This window comes from Mizuhopecten yessoensis, unplaced genomic scaffold (genome assembly GCF_002113885.1).
Source record: "Mizuhopecten yessoensis strain PY_sf001 unplaced genomic scaffold, ASM211388v2 scaffold9133, whole genome shotgun sequence".
Classification (NCBI taxonomy): Eukaryota; Metazoa; Mollusca; class Bivalvia; order Pectinida; family Pectinidae; genus Mizuhopecten; species Mizuhopecten yessoensis.
The window spans coordinates 703,702-725,864 of record NW_018407895.1 but is presented as its reverse complement, the minus strand read 5'-3'; the positions used below and the strand labels follow the sequence as shown (position 1 = coordinate 725,864).

The following is a 22,163-nucleotide window of genomic DNA, read 5'->3' as shown; positions in this document are numbered from 1 at the left end:
AAACAAACGTCCGGAAGTAATGGGAAAAAATGAAAAGGTGAAAACCCAAACAATCGTCCGGAAGTAATTGGAAAAATAGAAAAGGTGAAAACTCAAACAAACGTCCGGAAGTAATGGGAACAAATATACCAGGAGAAAACCCAAACAAACGTCCGGAAGTAATGGGAACAAATGAAAAGGGGAAAACTCAAACAAACGTCCGGAAGTAATGGGAACAAATGTACCAGGATAAAACCTAAATAAACGTTCGGAAGTGATAGGAACAAATGTACCATGAGAAAACTTAATAAACGTTCGGAAGTGATGGGCACAAATGTACCAGGAGAAAACCAAAACAAATGTCCGGAAGTAATGGGAACAAATGAAAAGGAGAAAACTCACACAAACGTCCGGAAGTAATGGGAACAAATTTACCAGGTGAAAACCCAAACAAACGTCCGGAAGTAAAAGGGAAAAAATGAAAAGGTGAAAACCAAAACAAACGTCTGGAAGTAATGGGAACGAATGAAAAGGTGAAAACTCAAACAAACGTCCGAAAGAAAGGGAAACAAATAAAAAGGTGACAACCCAAACAAACGTCCGGAAGTAAAAGGGAAAAAATGAAAAGGTGAAAACCAAAACAAACGTCCGGAAGTAATGGGAACAAAGGAAAAGGTGAAAACCCAAACAAACGTCCGGAATTAATGGGAACAAAGGAAAAGGTGAAAACTCAAACAAACGTCCGAAAGAAAGGGAAACAAATAAAAAGGTGACAACCCAAACAAACGTCCGGAAGTAAAAGGGAACAAATGAAAAGGGGAAAACTCAAACAAACGTCCGGAAGTAATGTAAACAAATGAAAAGGTGAAAATCCAAACAAACGTCCGGAAGTAATAGGAACAAATGAAAAGGTGAAAACTCAAACAAACATCCGTAAGAAACGGGAACAAATGAAAAGGTTAAAACCAAAACAAACGTCCGGAAGTAATGGGAACAAACGAAAAGGTGAAAACTCAAACAAACGTCCGAAAGAAAGGGAAACAAATAAAAAGGTGACAACCCAAACAAACGTCCGGAAGTAAAAGGGAACAAATGAAAAGGTGAAAACCCAAACAATCGTCCGGAAGTAATGGGAACAAATACACCAGGAGAAAACCCAAACAAATGTCCGGAAGTAATGGGAACAAATGAAAAGTTGAAAACTCAAACAAACGTCCGGAAGTAAAGGGAACAAATGAAAAGGTGAAAACCTAAACAAACGGCAGGAAGTAACGGGAACAAATGAAAAGGATAAAACTCAAACAAACGTCCGGAAGTAATGCGAACAAATGAAAAGGTGAAAACTCAAACAAACGCCCGGAAGTAATGGGAACAAATGAAAAGGTGTAAACCCAAACAATCTTCCGGAAGTAATGGGAACAAATACACCAGGAGAAAACCCAAACAAATGTCCGGAAGTAATGAGAACAAATATACCAGGAGAAAACCCAAACAAACGTCCGGAAGCAATGGGAACAAATGAGAAGGTGAAAACTCAAACAAACGTCCGGAATAAATGGGAACAAATATACCAGGAGAAAACCCAAACAAACGTCCGAAAGTAATGGGAACAAATGAAAAGGTGAAACCTCAAACAAACGTCCGGAAGTAATGGGAAAAATGAAAAGGTGAAAACTCACACAAACGTCCGGAAGAAATGGGAACAAATGAAAAGGGGAAAACTCAAACAAACGACCGGAAGTAATGGGAACAAATGTACCAGGAGAAAACCGGGGGAAACGTCCGGAAGTAATGGGAACAAATGATTGAATGAACCAGGGGAAAACCCAAACAAACGTCCGGAAGTAATGGTAACAAATGAAAAGGTGAAAACTCAAACAAACATCCGTAAGAAACGGGAACAAATGAAAAGGTTAAAACCAAAACAAACGTCCGGAAGTAATGGGAACAATTGAAAAGGCGAAAACTCAAACAAACGTCCGGAAGTAATGTAAACAAATGAAAAGGTGAAAATCCAAACAAACGTCCGGAAGTAATAGGAACAAATGAAAAGGTTAAAACCGAAACAAACGTCCGGAAGTAATGGGACCAAATGAAAAGGTGAAAACTCAAACAAACGTCCGAAAGAAAGGGAAACAAATAAAAAGGTGACAACCCAAACAAACGTCCGGAAGTAAAAGGGAAAAAATGAAAAGGTGAAAACCAAAACAAACGTCCGGAAGTAATGGGAACAATTGAAAAGGCGAAAACTCAAACAAACGTCCGGAAGTAATGCGAACAAATGAAAAGGTGAAAACTCAAACAAACATCCGTAAGAAACGGGAACAAATGAAAAGGTTAAAACCAAAACAAACGTTCGGAAGTAATGGGAACAAATTTACCAGGTGAAAACCCAAACAAACGTCCGGAAGTAATGGTAACAAATGAAAAGGTGAAAACTCACACAAACGTCCGGAAGTAATGGGACCAAATGAAAAGGTGAAAACTCAAACAAACGACCGGAAGTAATGGGAACAAATGTTCCAGGAGAAACCCTAAATAAACGTTCGGAAGTGATGGGAACAAATGAAAAGGTGAAAACCCAAACAATCTCCCGGAAGTAATGGGAACAAATACACCAGGAGAAAACCCAAACAAATGTCCGGAAGTAATGGGAACAAATGAAAAGGAGAAAACTCAAACAAACGTCCGGAAGTAATGGAAACAAATGAAAAGGTTAAAACCCAAACAAACGTCCGGAAGTAATGGTAACAAATGAAAAGGTGAAAACTCAAACAAAAGTCCGGAAGTAATGGGAACAAATGTTCCAGGAGAAAACCTAAATAAACGTTCGGAAGTGATGGGAACAAATGAAAAGGTGAAAACCCAAACAAACATCCGTAAGAAACGGGAACAAATGAAAAGGTTAAAACCAAAACAAACGTCCGGAAGTAATGGGAACAAAGGAAAAGGTGAAAACCCAAACAAACGTCCGGAATTAATGGGAACAAAGGAAAAGGTGAAAACTCAAACAAACGCCCGGAAGTAATGGGAACAAATGAAAAGGTAAAAACTCAAACAAACGTCCGGAAGTAATGCGAACAAATGAAAAGGTGAAAACTCAAACAAAAGTCCGGAAGTAATGGGAACAAATGTTCCAGGAGAAACCCTAAATAAACGTTCGGAAGTGATGGGAACAAATGAAAAGGTGAAAACCCAAACAAACGTCCGGAATTAATGGGAACAAAGGAAAAGGTGAAAACTCAAACAAACGTCCGGAAGTAATGGGAACAAATGTTCCAGGAGAAAACCTAAATAAACGTTCGGAAGTGATGGGAACAAATGAAAAGGTGAAAAACCAAGTAAATGATAAAGGCAAAGACAAAGAAAGGATCAGTAAAAAGACCAGGAACGAAGACAAAGGACAGGGTTGAACAACAAATGATCGATCATTAGAAAAGAAATTGAACAAAAGCAAAAAGAAAGGCTTATAATTAAAGACAAGAAGAGCACAAGAATAAAATATAAATAAAAGGACCAAGAATTCTGAAGAATAAAGCACTACGACATATTACCCAAAGAAGGAGAAGAGGAGATGTATACATCTGAAGACAAACAAAAGAGTAAACATTTTATGAACATTGGACCGAAATGTTAAAAAATGAAAAGGATGTTCATGCAAAAATATGATCTCAGGAGCTTTAACGTACCAAAAGTCTATTTCCTGTGAACTTACCGAAGCAGTCCCTCCCGTTGCTATGGAGAAGGAATCCTCGGAAACAGTCACACGCGAACCTGTTCCTGATCCCGGGCACACAGATCTGGTGACATAGACGGCGATTTCCCTGGCACGCTGTCGATTCGAGCGCTACAGATGAACATAAGTCAGGTCGTTTTGAGTTATGTACTGTAATAATATCTTGTTAAGAGAATAACAGCCAGAATGGACACATAGTTCTGTAGCGTTTATTTTGAATAGTTCCAATTTAACTTATTGTCGTATTTGGCTACTGTTAAGGGAAGGTAATATCAAGTATTATCTAGCTATGTGCCGTGTGAGTGAGCACTACTTACGTTTTATACATTTCGGTTGTACAGGAGCAACCCACTGGTAATTCTGACAGTAGTAGTAGCGCGTGATGTTATTTTCGATGACGTAACCAGGATCACACGTGTAGTTGGTGACGAGGACGTATCTTCGCTTCTGTGTGTTATACAGGTAGCGGGGAGAGGCTGTTCCATGATCTATTTCCGGTGGTGCCTTATAGCGGTATCGGAAACACGTATTGTCACTTACTCGTAGGTTGGATTCAAAATCAATGGCGGAAACATTAAAAGCCAATGGATCACGCACATGTCTGCCAGGAAGGTTCCGGTTCTGGGGATCAGCGCGTGTCTTCACAGAGGACCCTGGTAATAGGACACAAAGTAAATGTGTTGAAGAGCACGACAAAGAAAAAAACCCACTGAAGATACATGCCATATATGCAGGTTTATTTAAGGTATTTTTTACACTAAAACGTACCCCAGAGTAACAATAAAAGAACGGCCCTGTTCGTACAATAGTTCTTAACGTAGGTATTTGATGCTGATCAATATTAAAGGGGAAGCAATGACGTAAACATTTGTAATGTATTACCGTTTCACGTGACTTACCTACACAGGCCGGGAAAGGTTTTGTCCAGTTCTGACCGTTACAATAAGACTGTTCCTGTCCAATCAAGTAGTGGCCACGGCCACACGAGAAGTGAGCCACCGCACCGTTCTTGTCCAGACGTACATTCATGTTATGGGCCACCTCTGGGGGATCACATCCGGTGGCTTAAATACGTACAACAAATGAGAGCAAGGGAATGTAAACAATTGCTACAGCATATACATGTTTTTTTCTAACCAAAACAATGTGACACAGATTGCTGGGCAGTAATTCAACCTTGGGGTGATGAACACTATCTGAAATGTGCCACAAACACAATACACACAGCAGGTGGCTTAACTGGTTATAAATCATTAGCACACTCCGATTAAAAGTCGTTTTGTATGGAACAACTCAGCCACGTAGACCCATTGACATTATCAAGAACAAATATCAAATTAATTATCATGAATTTCATTTCCTTTAAAAAAATCAAATTCGTTCCAATTACTTTTGTTAAGAGTTAAGATATTACAAAAGTTGTGAGTTTAGGATTTTAAACTCAAATGTTAAGTTACATAATATGGGTTTGAGATTACCTACGCATTTCGGTTTCTCAATGGTCCACCTTCCCTCATCTGTAATGCACGCGCCAAAGGTTTCCCCGTTGGCGAAGAATCCCTCGTCACAAATATACTCGACGAGGAGGTTTGCACCCCACACCACCACTCGGCCGTACTCCAGCTCAATAGGGGGAGTGCATACAGGCATTTCTACAGGGTATACAAGTACAAAATGTACAAAAACAAAGTAATTTCTAACGGAAACACAAACGCACAGCTACCAATACCAGAATAAGAGCACAACAATCTCTAGAAAGAGGTACATACATCTACGAAGGAGATACCACACAGCCATCTCCAGAGGGAGATGTAAACACAACAATCACTAAAGGGAGATATAAACACAACAATCACTAAAGGGAGATATAAACACAACGACCTATCTATAAAGCGAGATGTACAAACAACCACCTATCTATAAGGCGATATATAAACACAACCACCAAGCTTTAAAGGGAGATATACAAACATCCACCTATCTATAAAGGAAGATATAAACACACTAATCTAGCTCTAAAGGGAGATATACAATCATCCACTATCTATAAAGGGAGATATAAACACATCCAGCTATCGATTAAGCAAGATATAAAGACAACCACCTAGCTCTAAAGAGAGATATAAACACAACCATCTATAAAGGGAGATATCAACACAACCACCTATCTCTAAAAGGATATATAAATACAACCACCCATCTATAAAGGGAGATATAAACACATACATATAGCTCTAAAGGATATATAAACACAGCCACCTAGCTCTAAAGGGAGATATAAACACAACCACATATCTATAAGGGAAATATAAACACATCCACCTCGTTCTAAAGGGAGATATAAACACATACACCTAGCTCTAAAGGGAGATATAAACACAACCACCTATCTATAAAGGGAGATATAAACACAACCACCTATCTATAAAGGGAGATCTAAACATAGCCACCTAGCTCTAAAGTGATATACAAAACCAAACCACCTATCAATAAAGGGAGATATAAACACAACCATCTATATATAAAGGGAGATATAAAGACAGCCACCTAGCTCTAAAGGGAGATAACAACACAACCACCTATCTATAAAGGGAGATATAAACACAACCTATCTATAAAGGGAGATATAAACACAGCCACCTATCTATATATAAAGGGAGATATCAACGCAACCATCTATAAAGGGAAATATAAACACAATCACCTAGCTTTAAAGGGAGATATAAACACGACCATAGCTAAAGGGAGATATAAACACAACCACCTATCTATAAAGGGAGATATAAACACAAACACCTATCTATAAAGGGAGATATAAACACAGCCACCTATCTATAAAGGGAGATAAAACATAGCCACCTATCTATAAATGGATTTATAAACACAGCCACCTATCTATAAAGGGGGATAGAAACACATCCAACTAGCTCTAAAAGGAGATATAAACACAACCACCTATCTATAAAGGGAGATATAAACACAGCCACCTATATATAAAGGGAGATATAATCACAACCACCTATCTATAAATGGAGATATTATCACAGCCACTTATCTATACAGAGAGATAAACACAACCACCAATCTAGAAAGGGAGCTATAAACACATCTACCTAGCTCTAAAGGGAGATATAAACACAACCACCTATCTATGAAGGTAGATATAAACACAGCCATCTAGCTCTAAAGGGAGATATAAACACAACCATATCTAAAGGGAGATATAAACATAACCACCTATCTATAAAGGGAGATATAAACACAACCACATATCCATAATGGGAGATATAAACACAGCCACCTCGCTCTAAAGGGAGATATAAACACATCCACCTAGCTCTAAAGGGAGATATAAACACAGCCACCTATATATAAAAGGGAGATATAAACACAACCATCTATAAAGGGAGAAATAAGCACAACCACCTATCTATACAGGGAGATAAAAACACAGGCACCTAGTTCTAAAGGGAAATATAAACACAACCACCTATCTCTAAAGGGAGATATAAACATAACCACCTATCTATAAAGGGAGATATAAACACAACCACATATCCATAATGGGAGATATAAACACAGCCACCTAGCTTTAAAGGGAGATATAAACCCATCCACCTATCTCTAAAGGGAGATATAAACATAACCCCCTATCTATAAAGGGAGATATAAACACAACCACATATCCATAATGGGAGATATAAACACAGCCACCTAGCTCTAAAGGGAGATATAAATACAACCATCTATAAAGGGAAATACAAACACAACCACCTAACTCTAAAGGGAGATATAAACACAACCATCTCTAAAGGGAGATATAAACACCGCCACCTAGCTCTAAAGGGAGATATAAACACAACCACCTAATTATAATGGGAGATATAAACACAGCCACCTAGCTTTAAAGGGAGATATAAACACAGCCACCTAGCTCTAAAGGGAGATATAAACACAACCATCTATAAAGGGAGATATAAACACAGCCACCTAGATCTAAGGGAGATATAAACACAGCCACCTATCTATAAAGGGAGATATAAACACAACCATCTATAAAGGGAGAAATAAACACACCACCTATCTATAAAGGGAGATAAAAACACAGGCACCTAGTTCTAAAGGGAAATATACAAACATCCACCTATCTATGAAAGAGAGATATAAACACAGCCACCTATCTATAAAGGGAGATATAAACACAACCACCTATCTATAAAGGGAGAAATAAACACAACCACCTATCTATAAACGGAGATAAAAACACATCCACCTAGCTCTAAAGGGAGATATACAACCATCCACCTATCTATAAAGGGAGATATAAACACAACTTATCTATAAAGTGAGATATAAACACAACCATCTATAAAGGGAAAAATTAACACAACCACCCATCTATAAAGGGAGATAAAACCATAGCCACCTATCTATAAAGGTTTTTTTTAAACACAACCACCTAGCTTTAAACGGAGATATAAACACATCCACCTATCTATAAAGGGAGATATAAACACATCCACCTTTCTATTAAAGGGAGATATAAACACACCACCTAGCTTTAAACGGAGATATAAACACATCCACCTATCTTTAAAGGGAGATATAAACACATCCACCTATCTATAAAAGGGAGATATAAACGCATCCATCTATAAAGGGAGATATAAACACAACCACATATCTCTAAAGGGAGATATAAGCCATTTTTACCAGAATTACACAGTAAATTATACTAACAAAACATTTAGTATCGTGCTTACACTTATTTACTGTACCACCATACAAGATAAATATATGATATGGACAAACTCACTGAGTACAACATAAATCACTTAATGAACAACATTATAAAACTAAAAACACAGTTTTACTCTATGTAACGGCCTTAACGAAAAATATAGAAGACCATCATATTTGTGTGAGTACTTCCGGTTAATAAGCGTCGAAACAGAATTCATATTAAAGCAATATAGGAGAATAATAATATTATACATAATTTGGTATATTTCTTTTTAAGGCATATTTAATGTTGTTTTAAAAATCTTTTTCAAATCTTTTTATCATTACGTCGGAAAACTGCTGTGTATGGTGATCTTCGGTCCTGAGGAAGGATGTGTGGAGCAACATTTCAAATAAACAATCGTCATGCGGGGTGGGGGTAAACACGTACATGTTAATACAAGGAAAACAGGCGCGTGGAGTTTGACAAAAATACACATTTAAGAAATTGTCTGATAGAACAAAACACTATCGTTTTTTTCGATCCATGCCCATCATCGTACTCTGTGTCTTACCTGCAGCTTCAGTTTCCATGGAGGGAACATCTGGAATTGTCATTAGAAGAGCGGATAAAAGAAACTCTAGCCATATTGAGGTCGCCATTTTGGAGCAAGCCACTTACAAAAAACTGTTTCGTTGTAGTGGTTGTGAGAGTAACGGGAGCGCTGGGGCAGAGCTCAATGGGAACCAAGTGGTCCACTTCCGGTTACAGCTCGGCTGTTATGTGAGGACAAGTCATGTGTATTACTGACAAAGTAGTGTCAGCTTGATGTGAAACATTTTACACACCACGTTGTCCCATAGGTCCGCTATCAAAATTATCTTGATATTCCACTTAATAACATGAACTTGTTTTGCCGTGCCATGTTTCTCTCAGACATCTATTTATTGATAGAGATGTGTGTATCTTGTTGTAAGTGTTAGTGACAATCGGTCACTACTGTTCAAATCAATCGCAATGAAATGGCAACTCTGTAGTGTGTATCCATTGGTGATGCGGTATCTTAATGATACTACTAATACTAATTAGGCTGGCGCTGCATGCGTAATATCGTTTTAGTCGGGGTGTAAAGCTGACCGCACTCCAGGCGTTTTAAAGGTCAGTAACCTAGTATAGGGTCACCACTGCTGAAGACGGCAGCGAACCCTCAAGTGTCCTTAGTAGAGAGTGGGCCTTTAGAAGAGGTAAATTGGTGGATATATTAACTCATACATACATGTATAACATATCAACTGAAGACGCAGTTTGGGGTCAACTGATATATACGTTCCTGGGTTTATACAACAATGACGTACCGACGAAAACTCAAGCTAATAACTGATAACTTCTTCTAAATTAAATATCACCTTTTGCGATAAGATGTGCACTCGATTGCAACGGTTATTCTATATTTTTAGACACACTCAGTTGTTTATAAACATCGTCATGACTAGGACCAGATACTTCAAATCACCACGTTTTTCATATTACCTTTCTTGCGACGGCGTCAAATCCAATCATGACATAAACATATGAATATTTATTTACTAGAACGTATGGTACTGGTATAAATCTGAACCGCAGATATCATATAAGTGCTAAAAAAAGACCGAATGTGATATGACGCAGATAATTTACGTCACAACAAGACTATATAATCTCTAAACGAAGTATGCTTGGCTCGATCACATATATACTACGGACTTATTTCAATACAATTGTGCATTTTATTAACCTCAAAATAAACACATGATTAGAACAATGTAACAACGATTCTTCGTTTTTCATTTTCCTATTCTTATATTGTCTCTAGAAACGTCAACAAAGGAAACTGAAAGCCTAATTTCTGCTTCAAATGTTACATAAATAAGTGAATTTGGAAACAATCTCTGTAAAATCAGTGTGTAGATATAAGTGCTGATATTGTATTTTATAGCAATTGAAAAGTACAATGAATGATGGTTGAATGATATGAACATTGTTAAAGATACTTGATACATGTATGTACATCATATTGGTGATATGTACATAATATAGGCGATATTTTGTATATAAGATAGGTGATATTTTGTATATAATATAGGTGATATGTACATAAGAAAGGTGATATTTTGTATATAAGATTGGTGATATGTACATAATAAAGATGATATTTTGAACATAAGATTGGTGATATGTACATACTATAGATGATATTTTGAACATAAGATTGGTGATATGTACATAATATAGATGATATTTTGTATATGAGATTGATGATATGTACATAATATAGGTGACATTTTGTATAAAATAGGTGATATGTACATACTATAGATGATTTGTACATAAGATAGGTGATATTTTGTATATAAGATTGGTGATATGTACATAATATAGATGATATTTTGTACATAAGGTTGGTGATATGTACATAATATAGATGTTATTTTGTATATAAGATTGGTGATATGTACCTACTATAGATGATATTTTGAACATAATATTGGTGATATGTACATAATATAGATGATACTTTGTATATAAGGTTGGTGATATGTACATAATATAGGTGATATTTTGAACATAATATTGGTGATATGCACATAATATAGATGATATTTTGTATATAAGGTTGGTAATATGTACATAATATAGATGATATTTTGTAGATAAGGTTGGTGATATGTACATAATATAGATGTTATTTTGTATATAAGATTGGTGATATGTACCTACTATAGATGATATTTTGTATATAAGATTGGTGATTTGTACATAATATAGATGATATTTTGTATATAAGATTTGTGATATGTACATAATATAGATGATATTTTGTATATTAGGTTGGTGATATGTACATAATATAGATGATATTTTGTAGATAAGGTTGGTGATATGTACATAATATAGGTGATATTTTGAACATAATATTGGTGATATGTACATAATATAGATTATATTTTGTATATAAGATTGTTGATATGTACATGCTATAGATGATATTTTGTATATAAGATTGGTGATTTGTACATAATATAGATGATATTTTGTATATAAGATTGGTGATATGTACATACTATAGATGATATTTTGTATAAAAGATTGGTGATATGTACATACTATAGATGATATTTTGTATATAAGATGTGTTATGGAACTTTCCATTGTCCCATATAGAGACATACAAAACATATGACACATACACTAGACATATAAAACTAATCTCCGGTAAACTTTAAACAGCTTTACTCAAACATAACATCAGAAAGTATTAACGTTAACATACTTATAAATCAGTAACACTTTTTCCGGATATCGTCATACTAGTTTGCAACCTCAACCACACACACAGAGTACATTGTTTGTCATCTTTCTAAGAGTGGAAACATTTATTTGAATATGATTCGTGTGTTGTTGGTCCCTTCAATTCAGTCGAATATCAGAGTTTCGTATGATATGGCACCAACGACATACTTCAGGGATATAGTCACATTTCAAGTGTTATATTCATGTATGCTGCAGACGCTGAATTCCTGACCCGTTGGTAAGACATCAGTATCCAGAATGAGGCTTTATCGACGGCATTATTGCACGAAGGTTGCGATTTTCCAGTCTACCTCACCGACAGATAGGTATTTCATCCCATTACCACAGTTTGAAGTGATCATCCCATTCACTTAACATTACTAGATAGTCACTCACAGGGGGTCACAATTTTCGATGTGAAGGACAAAAAAATACTCTTGTGTTGGTGTTTTCATGTAAATAAGAACTTTGGCTTGAAGTTTTGGACGTTTCGATATTTTCTCGCATATATATTAACTAAAATGTACCCTACTAGTAAAATAACCACGCCCACGAATATTCCAAACAGAGTGTAGTGAGCCCAGGTTAACACAGCACGCTTTATCGATCTCGGAGCTGTAAAATAAGATTATATCATATCACATTGCTGGTACAAATAAGAAAATGATTAACTTAATGGAAAGATAAATAAATGAATAAATCGATGAAAAATAAACTAAAGTACTACGGAGGAACGTCGGTGTAAAACGTTGAAGTCCGCGCAACATAACATGCTAAATAGTCTACATGTAATCAATCGCTCAAGTTATTTATCACTACAGTTACTGGAGCATTGCTCTGTACATTACATTTTATGAACGACACATGTTCACAAAAACAAAACGTTTCTTATATAACTGTTCAAACTCGAAGGCTGACTAACACGGTTTTAGAATGGAGAACTAATAATAAAGGTACATGTACCAATACTCTTTATATCAGTTTAGCAGGGGTTTAAAATACAGTTAGAATAAGTTATAACTAGAATTGTGACGTCAGACGTATCAATGGCATCATGTAGAGAATCACCTACGTTTGGACTTTGCCCAAAACTCGATCCTGAAGCCAGGATTGGAGTGATGTCTGGCGCTGGCAGTGAACACCACGTGGGAAGACCGGCGTGTACCCGTGAGAATTCCCCGGGGGAACATATATCCGCACCAGGAGTCCAATTCCGGGTACCATTCGTTCGGCCCTGTAACAGACTATAACGTGATCATTCCTGAGAACAATCGCGGCCCTTATGTTCAAAATGAACATTTAGAACGAAAATTGTCATGAATCTAAATGTTATTTTTCATTTTTTCACAACAAAAAAGCAATGCCTAAGTTCGGGAAAATCTACACCTACGTACATTAGAAGCAGACAGAAACGGAAGTACCTGTAAGTAAGGGTGATACATTTATAAAGCTCCACCATTTAGTTCTGTAAAAGTTATGTCAGAGACTATGCTACAAATACACCACATGTACAATACATAGCGTACGGTGTTACAACTGTGGTTGTCTCCCATGAATAGATTCCTTTACCGTTGTAGATGATGATAGCTTCCTCGTAGCAGGGCGTTGCGTCTCGGATACGACAGTCGATCACCTTAAAATTGACAACACCGTACGGTATAGAGGCATTGGCGGTGAGGTACCACTCGTATGTCAGTACACTGAAACATAAAACAGCCTCATACGGCACTGTAATTATGTAACGTAAACACACTCGTATGACAGTACACTGAAACATAAAACAGTCTCATACGTTGGAGTGATTATGTAACGTAAACACACTCGTATGTCAGTACATTGAAACATCAAACAGTCTCATACGTCACTGTGATTATGTAACGTAAACACACTCGTATGTCAGTACATTGAAACATCAAACAGTCTCATACGTCACTGTGATTATGTAACGTAAACACACTCGTATGTCAGTACATTGAAACATCAAACAGTCTCATACGTCACTGTGATTATGTAACGTAAACACACTCGTATGTCAGTACACTGAAACATAAAACAGTCTCATACGTCACTGTAATTATGTAACGTAAACACACTCGCATGTCAGTACACTGAAACATAAAACAGTCTCATACGTGACTGTAATTATGTAACGTAAACACACTCGTATGTCAGTACACTGAAACATAAAACAGCCTCATACGTCACTGTAATTATGTAACGTAAACACACTCGTATGTCAGTACACTGAAACATAAAACAGTGTATACGTCACTGTAATTATGTAACGTAAACACACTCATATGTCAGTACACTGAAACATAAAACAGTCTCATACGTCACTGTAATTATGTAACGTAAACACACTCATATGTCAGTACCCTGAAACATAAAACAGTCTCATACGTCACTGTAATTATGTAACGTAAACACACTCATATGTCAGTACCCTGAAACATAAAACAGTCTCATACGTCACTGTAATTATGTAACGTAAACACACTCATATGTCAGTACCCTGAAACATAAAACAGTCTCATACGTCACTGTAATTATGTAACGTAAACACACTCATATGTCAGTACCCTGAAACATAAAACAGTCTCATACGTCACTGTAATTATGTAACGTAAACACACTCATATGTCAGTACCCTGAAACATAAAACAGTCTCATACGTCACTGTAATTATGTAACGTAAACACACTCATATGTCAGTACCCTGAAACATAAAACAGTCTCATACGTCACTGTAATTATGTAACGTAAACACACTCATATGTCAGTACCCTGAAACATAAAACAGTCTCATACGTCACTGTAATTATGTAACGTAAACACACTCATATGTCAGTACCCTGAAACATAAAACAGTCTCATACGTCACTGTAATTATGTAACGTAAACACACTCATATGTCAGTACCCTGAAACATAAAACAGTCTCATACGTCACTGTAATTATGTAACGTAAACACACTCATATGTCAGTACCCTGAAACATAAAACAGTCTCATACGTCACTGTAATTATGTAACGTAAACACACTCATATGTCAGTACCCTGAAACATAAAACAGTCTCATACGTCACTGTAATTATGTAACGTAAACACACTCATATGTCAGTACCCTGAAACATAAAACAGTCTCATACGTCACTGTAATTATGTAACGTAAACACACTCATATGTCAGTACCCTGAAACATAAAACAGTCTCATACGTCACTGTAATTATGTAACGTAAACACACTCATATGTCAGTACCCTGAAACATAAAACAGTCTCATACGTCACTGTAATTATGTAACGTAAACACACTCATATGTCAGTACCCTGAAACATAAAACAGTCTCATACGTCACTGTAATTATGTAACGTAAACACACTCATATGTCAGTACCCTGAAACATAAAACAGTCTCATACGTCACTGTAATTATGTAACGTAAACACACTCATATGTCAGTACCCTGAAACATAAAACAGTCTCATACGTCACTGTAATTATGTAACGTAAACACACTCATATGTCAGTACCCTGAAACATAAAACAGTCTCATACGTCACTGTAATTATGTAACGTAAACACACTCATATGTCAGTACCCTGAAACATAAAACAGTCTCATACGTCACTGTAATTATGTAACGTAAACACACTCATATGTCAGTACCCTGAAACATAAAACAGTCTCATACGTCACTGTAATTATGTAACGTAAACACACTCATATGTCAGTACCCTGAAACATAAAACAGTCTCATACGTCACTGTAATTATGTAACGTAAACACACTCATATGTCAGTACCCTGAAACATAAAACAGTCTCATACGTCACTGTAATTATGTAACGTAAACACACTCATATGTCAGTACCCTGAAACATAAAACAGTCTCATACGTCACTGTAATTATGTAACGTAAACACACTCATATGTCAGTACCCTGAAACATAAAACAGTCTCATACGTCACTGTAATTATGTAACGTAAACACACTCATATGTCAGTACCCTGAAACATAAAACAGTCTCATACGTCACTGTAATTATGTAACGTAAACACACTCATATGTCAGTACCCTGAAACATAAAACAGTCTCATACGTCACTGTAATTATGTAACGTAAACACACTCATATGTCAGTACCCTGAAACATAAAACAGTCTCATACGTCACTGTAATTATGTAACGTAAACACACTCATATGTCAGTACCCTGAAACATAAAACAGTCTCATACGTCACTGTAATTATGTAACGTAAACACACTCATATGTCAGTACCCTGAAACATAAAACAGTCTCATACGTCACTGTAATTATGTAACGTAAACACACTCATATGTCAGTACCCTGAAACATAAAACAGTCTCATACGTCACTGTAATTATGTAACGTAAACACACTCATATGTCAGTACCCTGAAACATAAAACAGTCTCATACGTCACTGTAATTATGTAACGTAAACACACTCATATGTCAGTACCCTGAAACATAAAACAGTCTCATACGTCACTGTAATTATGTAACGTAAACACACTCATATGTCAGTACCCTGAAACATAAAACAGTCTCATACGTCACTGTAATTATGTAACGTAAACACACTCATATGTCAGTACACTTAAACATAAAACAGTATCATACGTCACTGTAATTATGTAACGTTAATACACTCATATGTCAGTACACTAAAACATCAAAGTGAAACAATCACATACGTCACTGCAACTTACGTTTGTAGTTAAAGCTAAAGCAGGCCGAAATCTAAGGTTGTTAGCTAGAATACTTACTTTCCGTAAGGTTTGGGGTAGTTTGGTGACGTCATAATCTGTTTCTCGTTTCCAACCGTTATATAGGTCTTCACCGTCGTACGACTAGCATCTTAAAAAGCAATTTTATTCCGGCGTTATTTTCGTGATTATATTTATTCATACATGTAAGCAACTTTTTTTCAGTGGGCAGGTTTGTTGAAGACAAATGAAAAATAAAACGAAATGAGGTGTGAAATGTTCTCGCTATTTAAATTGAGACTCGGGTGTAATAAATCCTTTGTCACTCGAAAACCATGCAATAACATCTACTTATCTAACGATGTGAGTATGAACCCAGGCCCTGAAGTGACCACCACAGTGTGGAATGTCCAGTCAACCGAGACGACATTTACCTGTATAAAGTGTACAGACGTATACCATAGTGGCTGTCTGAACAATGATAATACTATTGAACTAAATTCAACCCTAGAGTGGGTCAGTGACAAATGTGTTGTTAACTTTTCCCGGAATTATGACTTTCATATCTCTTCGGACAAATATGTTCAAAACTTATCGAAGGGAATGAAATTTGCACACTTAAATATTTGTGGTATTTCTAACAAACTTGACCATATCAAGATACTTTTAGGTAAAGGACTTCTGATGTCTTAGCGTTAACTGAAAGTAAACTTGATGATTCTACGGATCCACAGGATGTCTCCATTCACGGATACATGGCATACCACCGGGAGTGACACCGACACGGTGGAGGAGATATAGTTTACGTCAAATAATCTTTGACTGTAGAAGATGAATCTTCATTAATTCCTGACGGAAATGAAGTACTGGCTTTAAAAATAAAGCAAAGCAATTCTTCTTGTATACAATGTGTTTCAGTAGAACGACCTCCAAGTGAAAAAGTTGACTGGTTTCCTCGTTTCGACCAGATCATAGAGTTCATATCTACACCCAACCATCCATTAATTGTTATGGGCGATTTCAATATTGACGAACCGACAAACAAAAAACTAAAAAACTCAAATGGACAATTTATGGTTTAGACCAAAATATTTTGTCTCCGACAAGAAAACGAAAGACAAAAACTTTAATAGACCATATTTATACCTCCCACTCATTTTGTTGTACAGAGGCGGGAGTAATCCTTTAAGGAATAAATGATCATGACATGGTTTATGCCATTAGAAAATCAAATAAATCCAATTCAAACGATGAATATGTAAAAATTAATTACAGAAACTTCAAAAAAGTTAATAGTGACGAATTCAAAGCTGACATGATGCCGTGGTCAGTCATTGAGGTCTTCTACAATATCGATGATGCATGGGACTCTTTTTAACAATTATTTTATAATGTCATAGATAAACACATGCCTTTAAAAGAAAAACGTGTAAGTGCTAAGTCTGAAAAAATGGATAAATGATGATGTACTCAGCGAAGTGCACACACGTGATTACCTGCATGATAAGGCAAGATCATCTAAAAAAGGCACTGACTGGGATTTGTATAAAGCTTCCAGAAATAGAGTTCTAATTAGAATAAAACAAGCAAAACGTGATTATCTTGCTGAAGGTATGCTTCAATGCCGAAACAACTCTAATGATATGTGGAAAAGGATTAAAGATTTCCTACCATCATCCAAATCAAATAGTGTCCCCTATAGCTAGTCCCAATTTAAATAGCGAGAACATTTCAGGAAATGAAGATATTTGAAATGCTTTTAATGATTACTTTTGCAGTATTGGGCTGGAATTTAGGAAGTAAGTTTGTTTCAAGTTTACTAATTTTAGATTATTTTACCCCTAATGAAAATAAGTTTTCCATCCCATTAATCACACCTGACTTTGTAAGAAAACAAATAGCAGAGTTGCGTGATGGAAACGCTACTGGTATTGATGGAATTTCTATCAAATTATTAAAACTAGCAGGTGACTCAATTATTGAACCTTTAACATATATTTTTTACAAGTCCATAAATATTGTTTCGTTTCCTACTGACTGGAAAAAGGCAAAAGTCATCCCAATTTCTAAATCTGGTGACATGACCTCTGTAAATAATTACAGGCCTATATCTGTCCTCTCTGTTGCCAGTAAAATTTTAGAGACACATGTACATAACTCTGTATATGAATATTTGTCATCAAATAAATTACTGTCTGATTCCCAATATGGTTTCAGACCTAACCATTCCACAGAAACTGCTCCTACCGGTTTAGTAGATCAGTGGTCCAAAATTATTAACGATGGTAAATTAACATGTGTTTTATTTTTAGATTTATGTAAAACCTTTGATACTGTGAACCACGAAGTGTTGCTACTTAAGCTCAAGGCTTACGGTGTTTCAGAACAATCAATGAAATGTTTCAGATCGTATCTATATGACAGAGTGCAAGCTGTCAATTTTAAAGGTGTATTATCATCCTTCAAAAACATAAATATTGGTGGCCCCCAAGGTTCGATACTGGGACTTTTATTTGTTATACTTCATTATTCATATGAATGTTTAAAAGTATTCATCAGTGACAATGTATGCTGACGACACCCCACAAATTGTTAAAGGTGAGTCAGTTAATGACGTTGAGAGAAAATTAAGTGAGGACCTTCAGTTATCATGTAAGTGGATAACCCAAAACAAAATGAGTCTTAACCTTACAAAAACTCAGTGTATACTAATTGGTTCTTCCCAGAAGCTCCCAAAACTTAGAATATTGTGCATTAAAGTAGACGATGTAAGCATTGGTTTTTTAAAGCAAAATGTATTTACTTATGTCAGCAAGGTTTCAACTAGGACTACCCGTTCTTTAACATAAACAACCCTCTACATACTGAAGAGACACGAAACGCTACAAGCCTTCTGTCTTTTAAAATGTTATATCTTAGCAACTATTAAATTTCCATTCATATATTATAGTTAAGATGTGTTCATTTTAATATGTCCTTGGTGTAAGAACTTTTTACTAAAGTGATGGTGCAGTGGACAGACCTCGCAGGAATGGACCTCCCCAACTCTTGGAAAGCTCCATTGTGCCTCACTGAACTATTATCTTATACCGGTAGCATTATATATGCTTTTTTTCTTTTTCTTTTTCTATGTAAGTGATGTTGTGTAAAATTTCATAGTGTGTTTATATGTGTCTTTTACAGGGCCATATTGTAAACTAGACGAAAGTCTAAATATGTTACTCTGTCTAAAAAAAAGAATTTATTATTATTATTATTACTATAATTATATTTATTTTGGAACCACTAATCATGGTCTTATCACTTTGTTTATCATATAATCTTTTCGTGACGAAATATCGAAAAAAAAGACGAACACTTGCGTAAAATAACGAAAACATTATTAAACTCTTAGGTAGTTTTTCATCGTTTTGTTTGACAATCGACACGTTCAACTAGTTAAATATATAATTCTGTATGAATTTAATTTCCATTTACTCTTCCTGCCGTGTGACAGGGGACATACATTTGTAGTTTCCTACTTAGCTACTATCTTTACCACTCTATGACTTTAACACTACCGTATCCTCTGATAAATAATAAACAAACGTGACCTTATTGTAAAATATAACTGAATTATGCATTCTATTGTAAATTGATAAAAATACATTAATAAAAATCTAAATAGATAAAAATGAATACAGCACTGCTATGGTTTCGAACCTTTTATGTTTACATAAAAGTTTCGTTTTGTCTTCGCTCTATAAAACTCGTGCACATTTTATATTACTGCAAAGTCCTAGAATGGAAAATAAAGTAATTCTGGTACATAAGTATGTTTTTCGGAAGGACCCAATGCACGTTTATTTACCGGAACTGTTGATGTAAATAAACACATTAAAAAGGATATTACAGCGGTAATCCTAAATCAATTTTCTGAAGTCGGGGAAACCGCATGTCAATTGAGAGAAATTAAATGAACCATTATTAAAGATATTGATTCTGTCAAAAAACAGTATGAACAAAGTTTTCTTTAGATATCTCTTCAAAACATATTTATCAGTTAAGCGGAATATCATAAATATATCGTTTTATTTCCTCCTTTTGAAAACATACTATGTAGGGACAATTCTCCGCCAAAGGCGGTCGGCTTCTGTAACCCTTTATTAGCATCCATTAAGACGTTATGTCAATGAAAATGATAGGGACGAGATAACTACATTTTTCTAAACACTTACCACAGGAAAGTAATAATCCGAACAAAGTCAGTAACACATGTATGAGAGCGGCCATGTTTCCTGCTATAGGTAAGAGTTGATTTGTTTTGGTACACCACTGTATCTGTATACAACATCAATATAACCAACAGATTACCGCTATAATTCTGCATTAAAACTTCACGTAGTCAAAACGGTAAATCGGATCATAGGATTATCGACCGGCCCGTGTCGACACTCACTGTTCACGACAGGTACCAGCGTTAATTAACGCCAGCTATAAAGAGCGGCCATAGTTCAACCCAGTGGGTGTTATTGTAGCCAAGTCCCATATTGTTGACATTTCTTTATAAACAACTTTCTATTTTCAAGGAGAAATGTACAGTCAGATTTATAAATGCGAAAAGTTAATCAAACATATCACAATGTAATAATTGTCTAATAAAATCGAGGTCGAGAAAACAATCAATTACAAATTATAAATCGTTCCTATTAATCTATTTATTTAAAAGTGGTTGAACAAATACTGAAATATTGTTCATGTAGGTAGTGCATGTCGTTCCTGATGGTACAAGTTCTAAACCTTCACAAAGTATTCCAGATTAGAGATTGTATATGTAGTACTATTACTTCGAACAGTTTACACGTGCTATTGGGTCCTAGCAAGATTTGTGAATCTTTTAAAATTACAAACGGCCTAGCTCATATACATGTTTTGTTCGATATATAGATGGTACGGGTTAGGGCAGCCAAGTTATTGTGGCAACTCCTACTTACAATACGGAATTGCAAATTGGTTTGCTTCAAATTTGTTTAACGTCCTATAAACAGCTAAGATCACTTAAGGACGTACCTCCATGTGTGTAGTGTATGCATGCTTGCGTGTGTGTATGCAGGAGACGTGTAATGTTGGTGGACTTGCCTCCTTGTGATAGCGCGATCTGATGCCGACTTTAAAGTGCTCTCACACTGAAATGCTATTCCGAAGGCATCAAGCACAGCATTCCGCCCGGTCACATTATACTGACAACGGGTGAACCAGTTGTTACCATTCCTCTTAATGCTGAACGCTAAGCGGGGAATAACAACTATTTGGTATGTCCCGGCTTGGGGACAGAACCCATTGCCTTCCTCACCTTGGCGAACGCTCAACATTCAAGCCAAATGTGAGGTGTTGCCAAGCAAGACGCCAGGAAATTGAAGGGAAGTTAGAAGCAGAAAGAAAAGTAAAGATACAAAATATTGCAATGGGCACAGAAGATTTCTTTTGGTCGCAACTGAGTCCCTAAATAGAGGACACCAAAGTAAATCCCCAATTCTGCAGGAAGTTCTCGCATTAGTCGCCTCCTACGATACATGCAGTGGGTAACAGAAGGTATATTCCTTTCCCGATCCCCCACTTGCAGGGATAAATAATAAAATGTTTTTTTGTGTGTTAAATCACAAACATTAATAAATATTAGTAT

General features: G+C 36.1%; 2 protein-coding genes across 4 annotated transcripts in view; both read right to left on the bottom strand.

The window, feature by feature from the left end:
• The window catches only part of LOC110457429 (fibrillin-2-like), a 117,755-nt gene extending 108,606 nt beyond the window's left edge, over positions 1-9,149 (bottom strand). Inside the window, exons 1-5 of one of the 2 annotated variants that reach the window (XM_021508712.1) lie at positions 9,013-9,149; positions 5,194-5,367; positions 4,615-4,779; positions 4,033-4,368; positions 3,695-3,826 (exon numbers count right to left, since the gene is read on the bottom strand). In XM_021508712.1, the coding sequence (XP_021364387.1) occupies positions 3,695-3,826; positions 4,033-4,368; positions 4,615-4,779; positions 5,194-5,367; positions 9,013-9,100 (895 nt within the window). In that variant the 5' untranslated portion in view covers positions 9,101-9,149. Of the gene's footprint in view, positions 1-3,694; positions 3,827-4,032; positions 4,369-4,614; positions 4,780-5,193; positions 5,368-9,012 lie in introns of those variants that run through there. The other variant, XM_021508713.1, reaches the window with a different exon arrangement.
• A 2,424-nt stretch (positions 9,150-11,573) lies between these two features.
• Positions 11,574-20,860, bottom strand: LOC110457423. Of its 2 annotated transcripts, none has more exons than XM_021508702.1 (5): positions 20,719-20,860; positions 16,562-16,652; positions 13,338-13,468; positions 12,841-13,012; positions 11,574-12,383 (listed from the first exon to the last, which is right to left on the bottom strand). In XM_021508702.1, exons 1-5 carry the CDS (start codon positions 20,771-20,773, stop codon positions 12,281-12,283), a joined length of 552 nt encoding a protein of 183 aa, XP_021364377.1. In that variant the 5' UTR covers positions 20,774-20,860; the 3' UTR covers positions 11,574-12,280. The 2 variants fall into 2 exon arrangements, with proteins under 2 accessions (XP_021364377.1, XP_021364376.1); XM_021508701.1 differs by having other exon boundaries at positions 12,841-13,002.
• Positions 20,861-22,163: the final 1,303 nt, after the last annotated feature.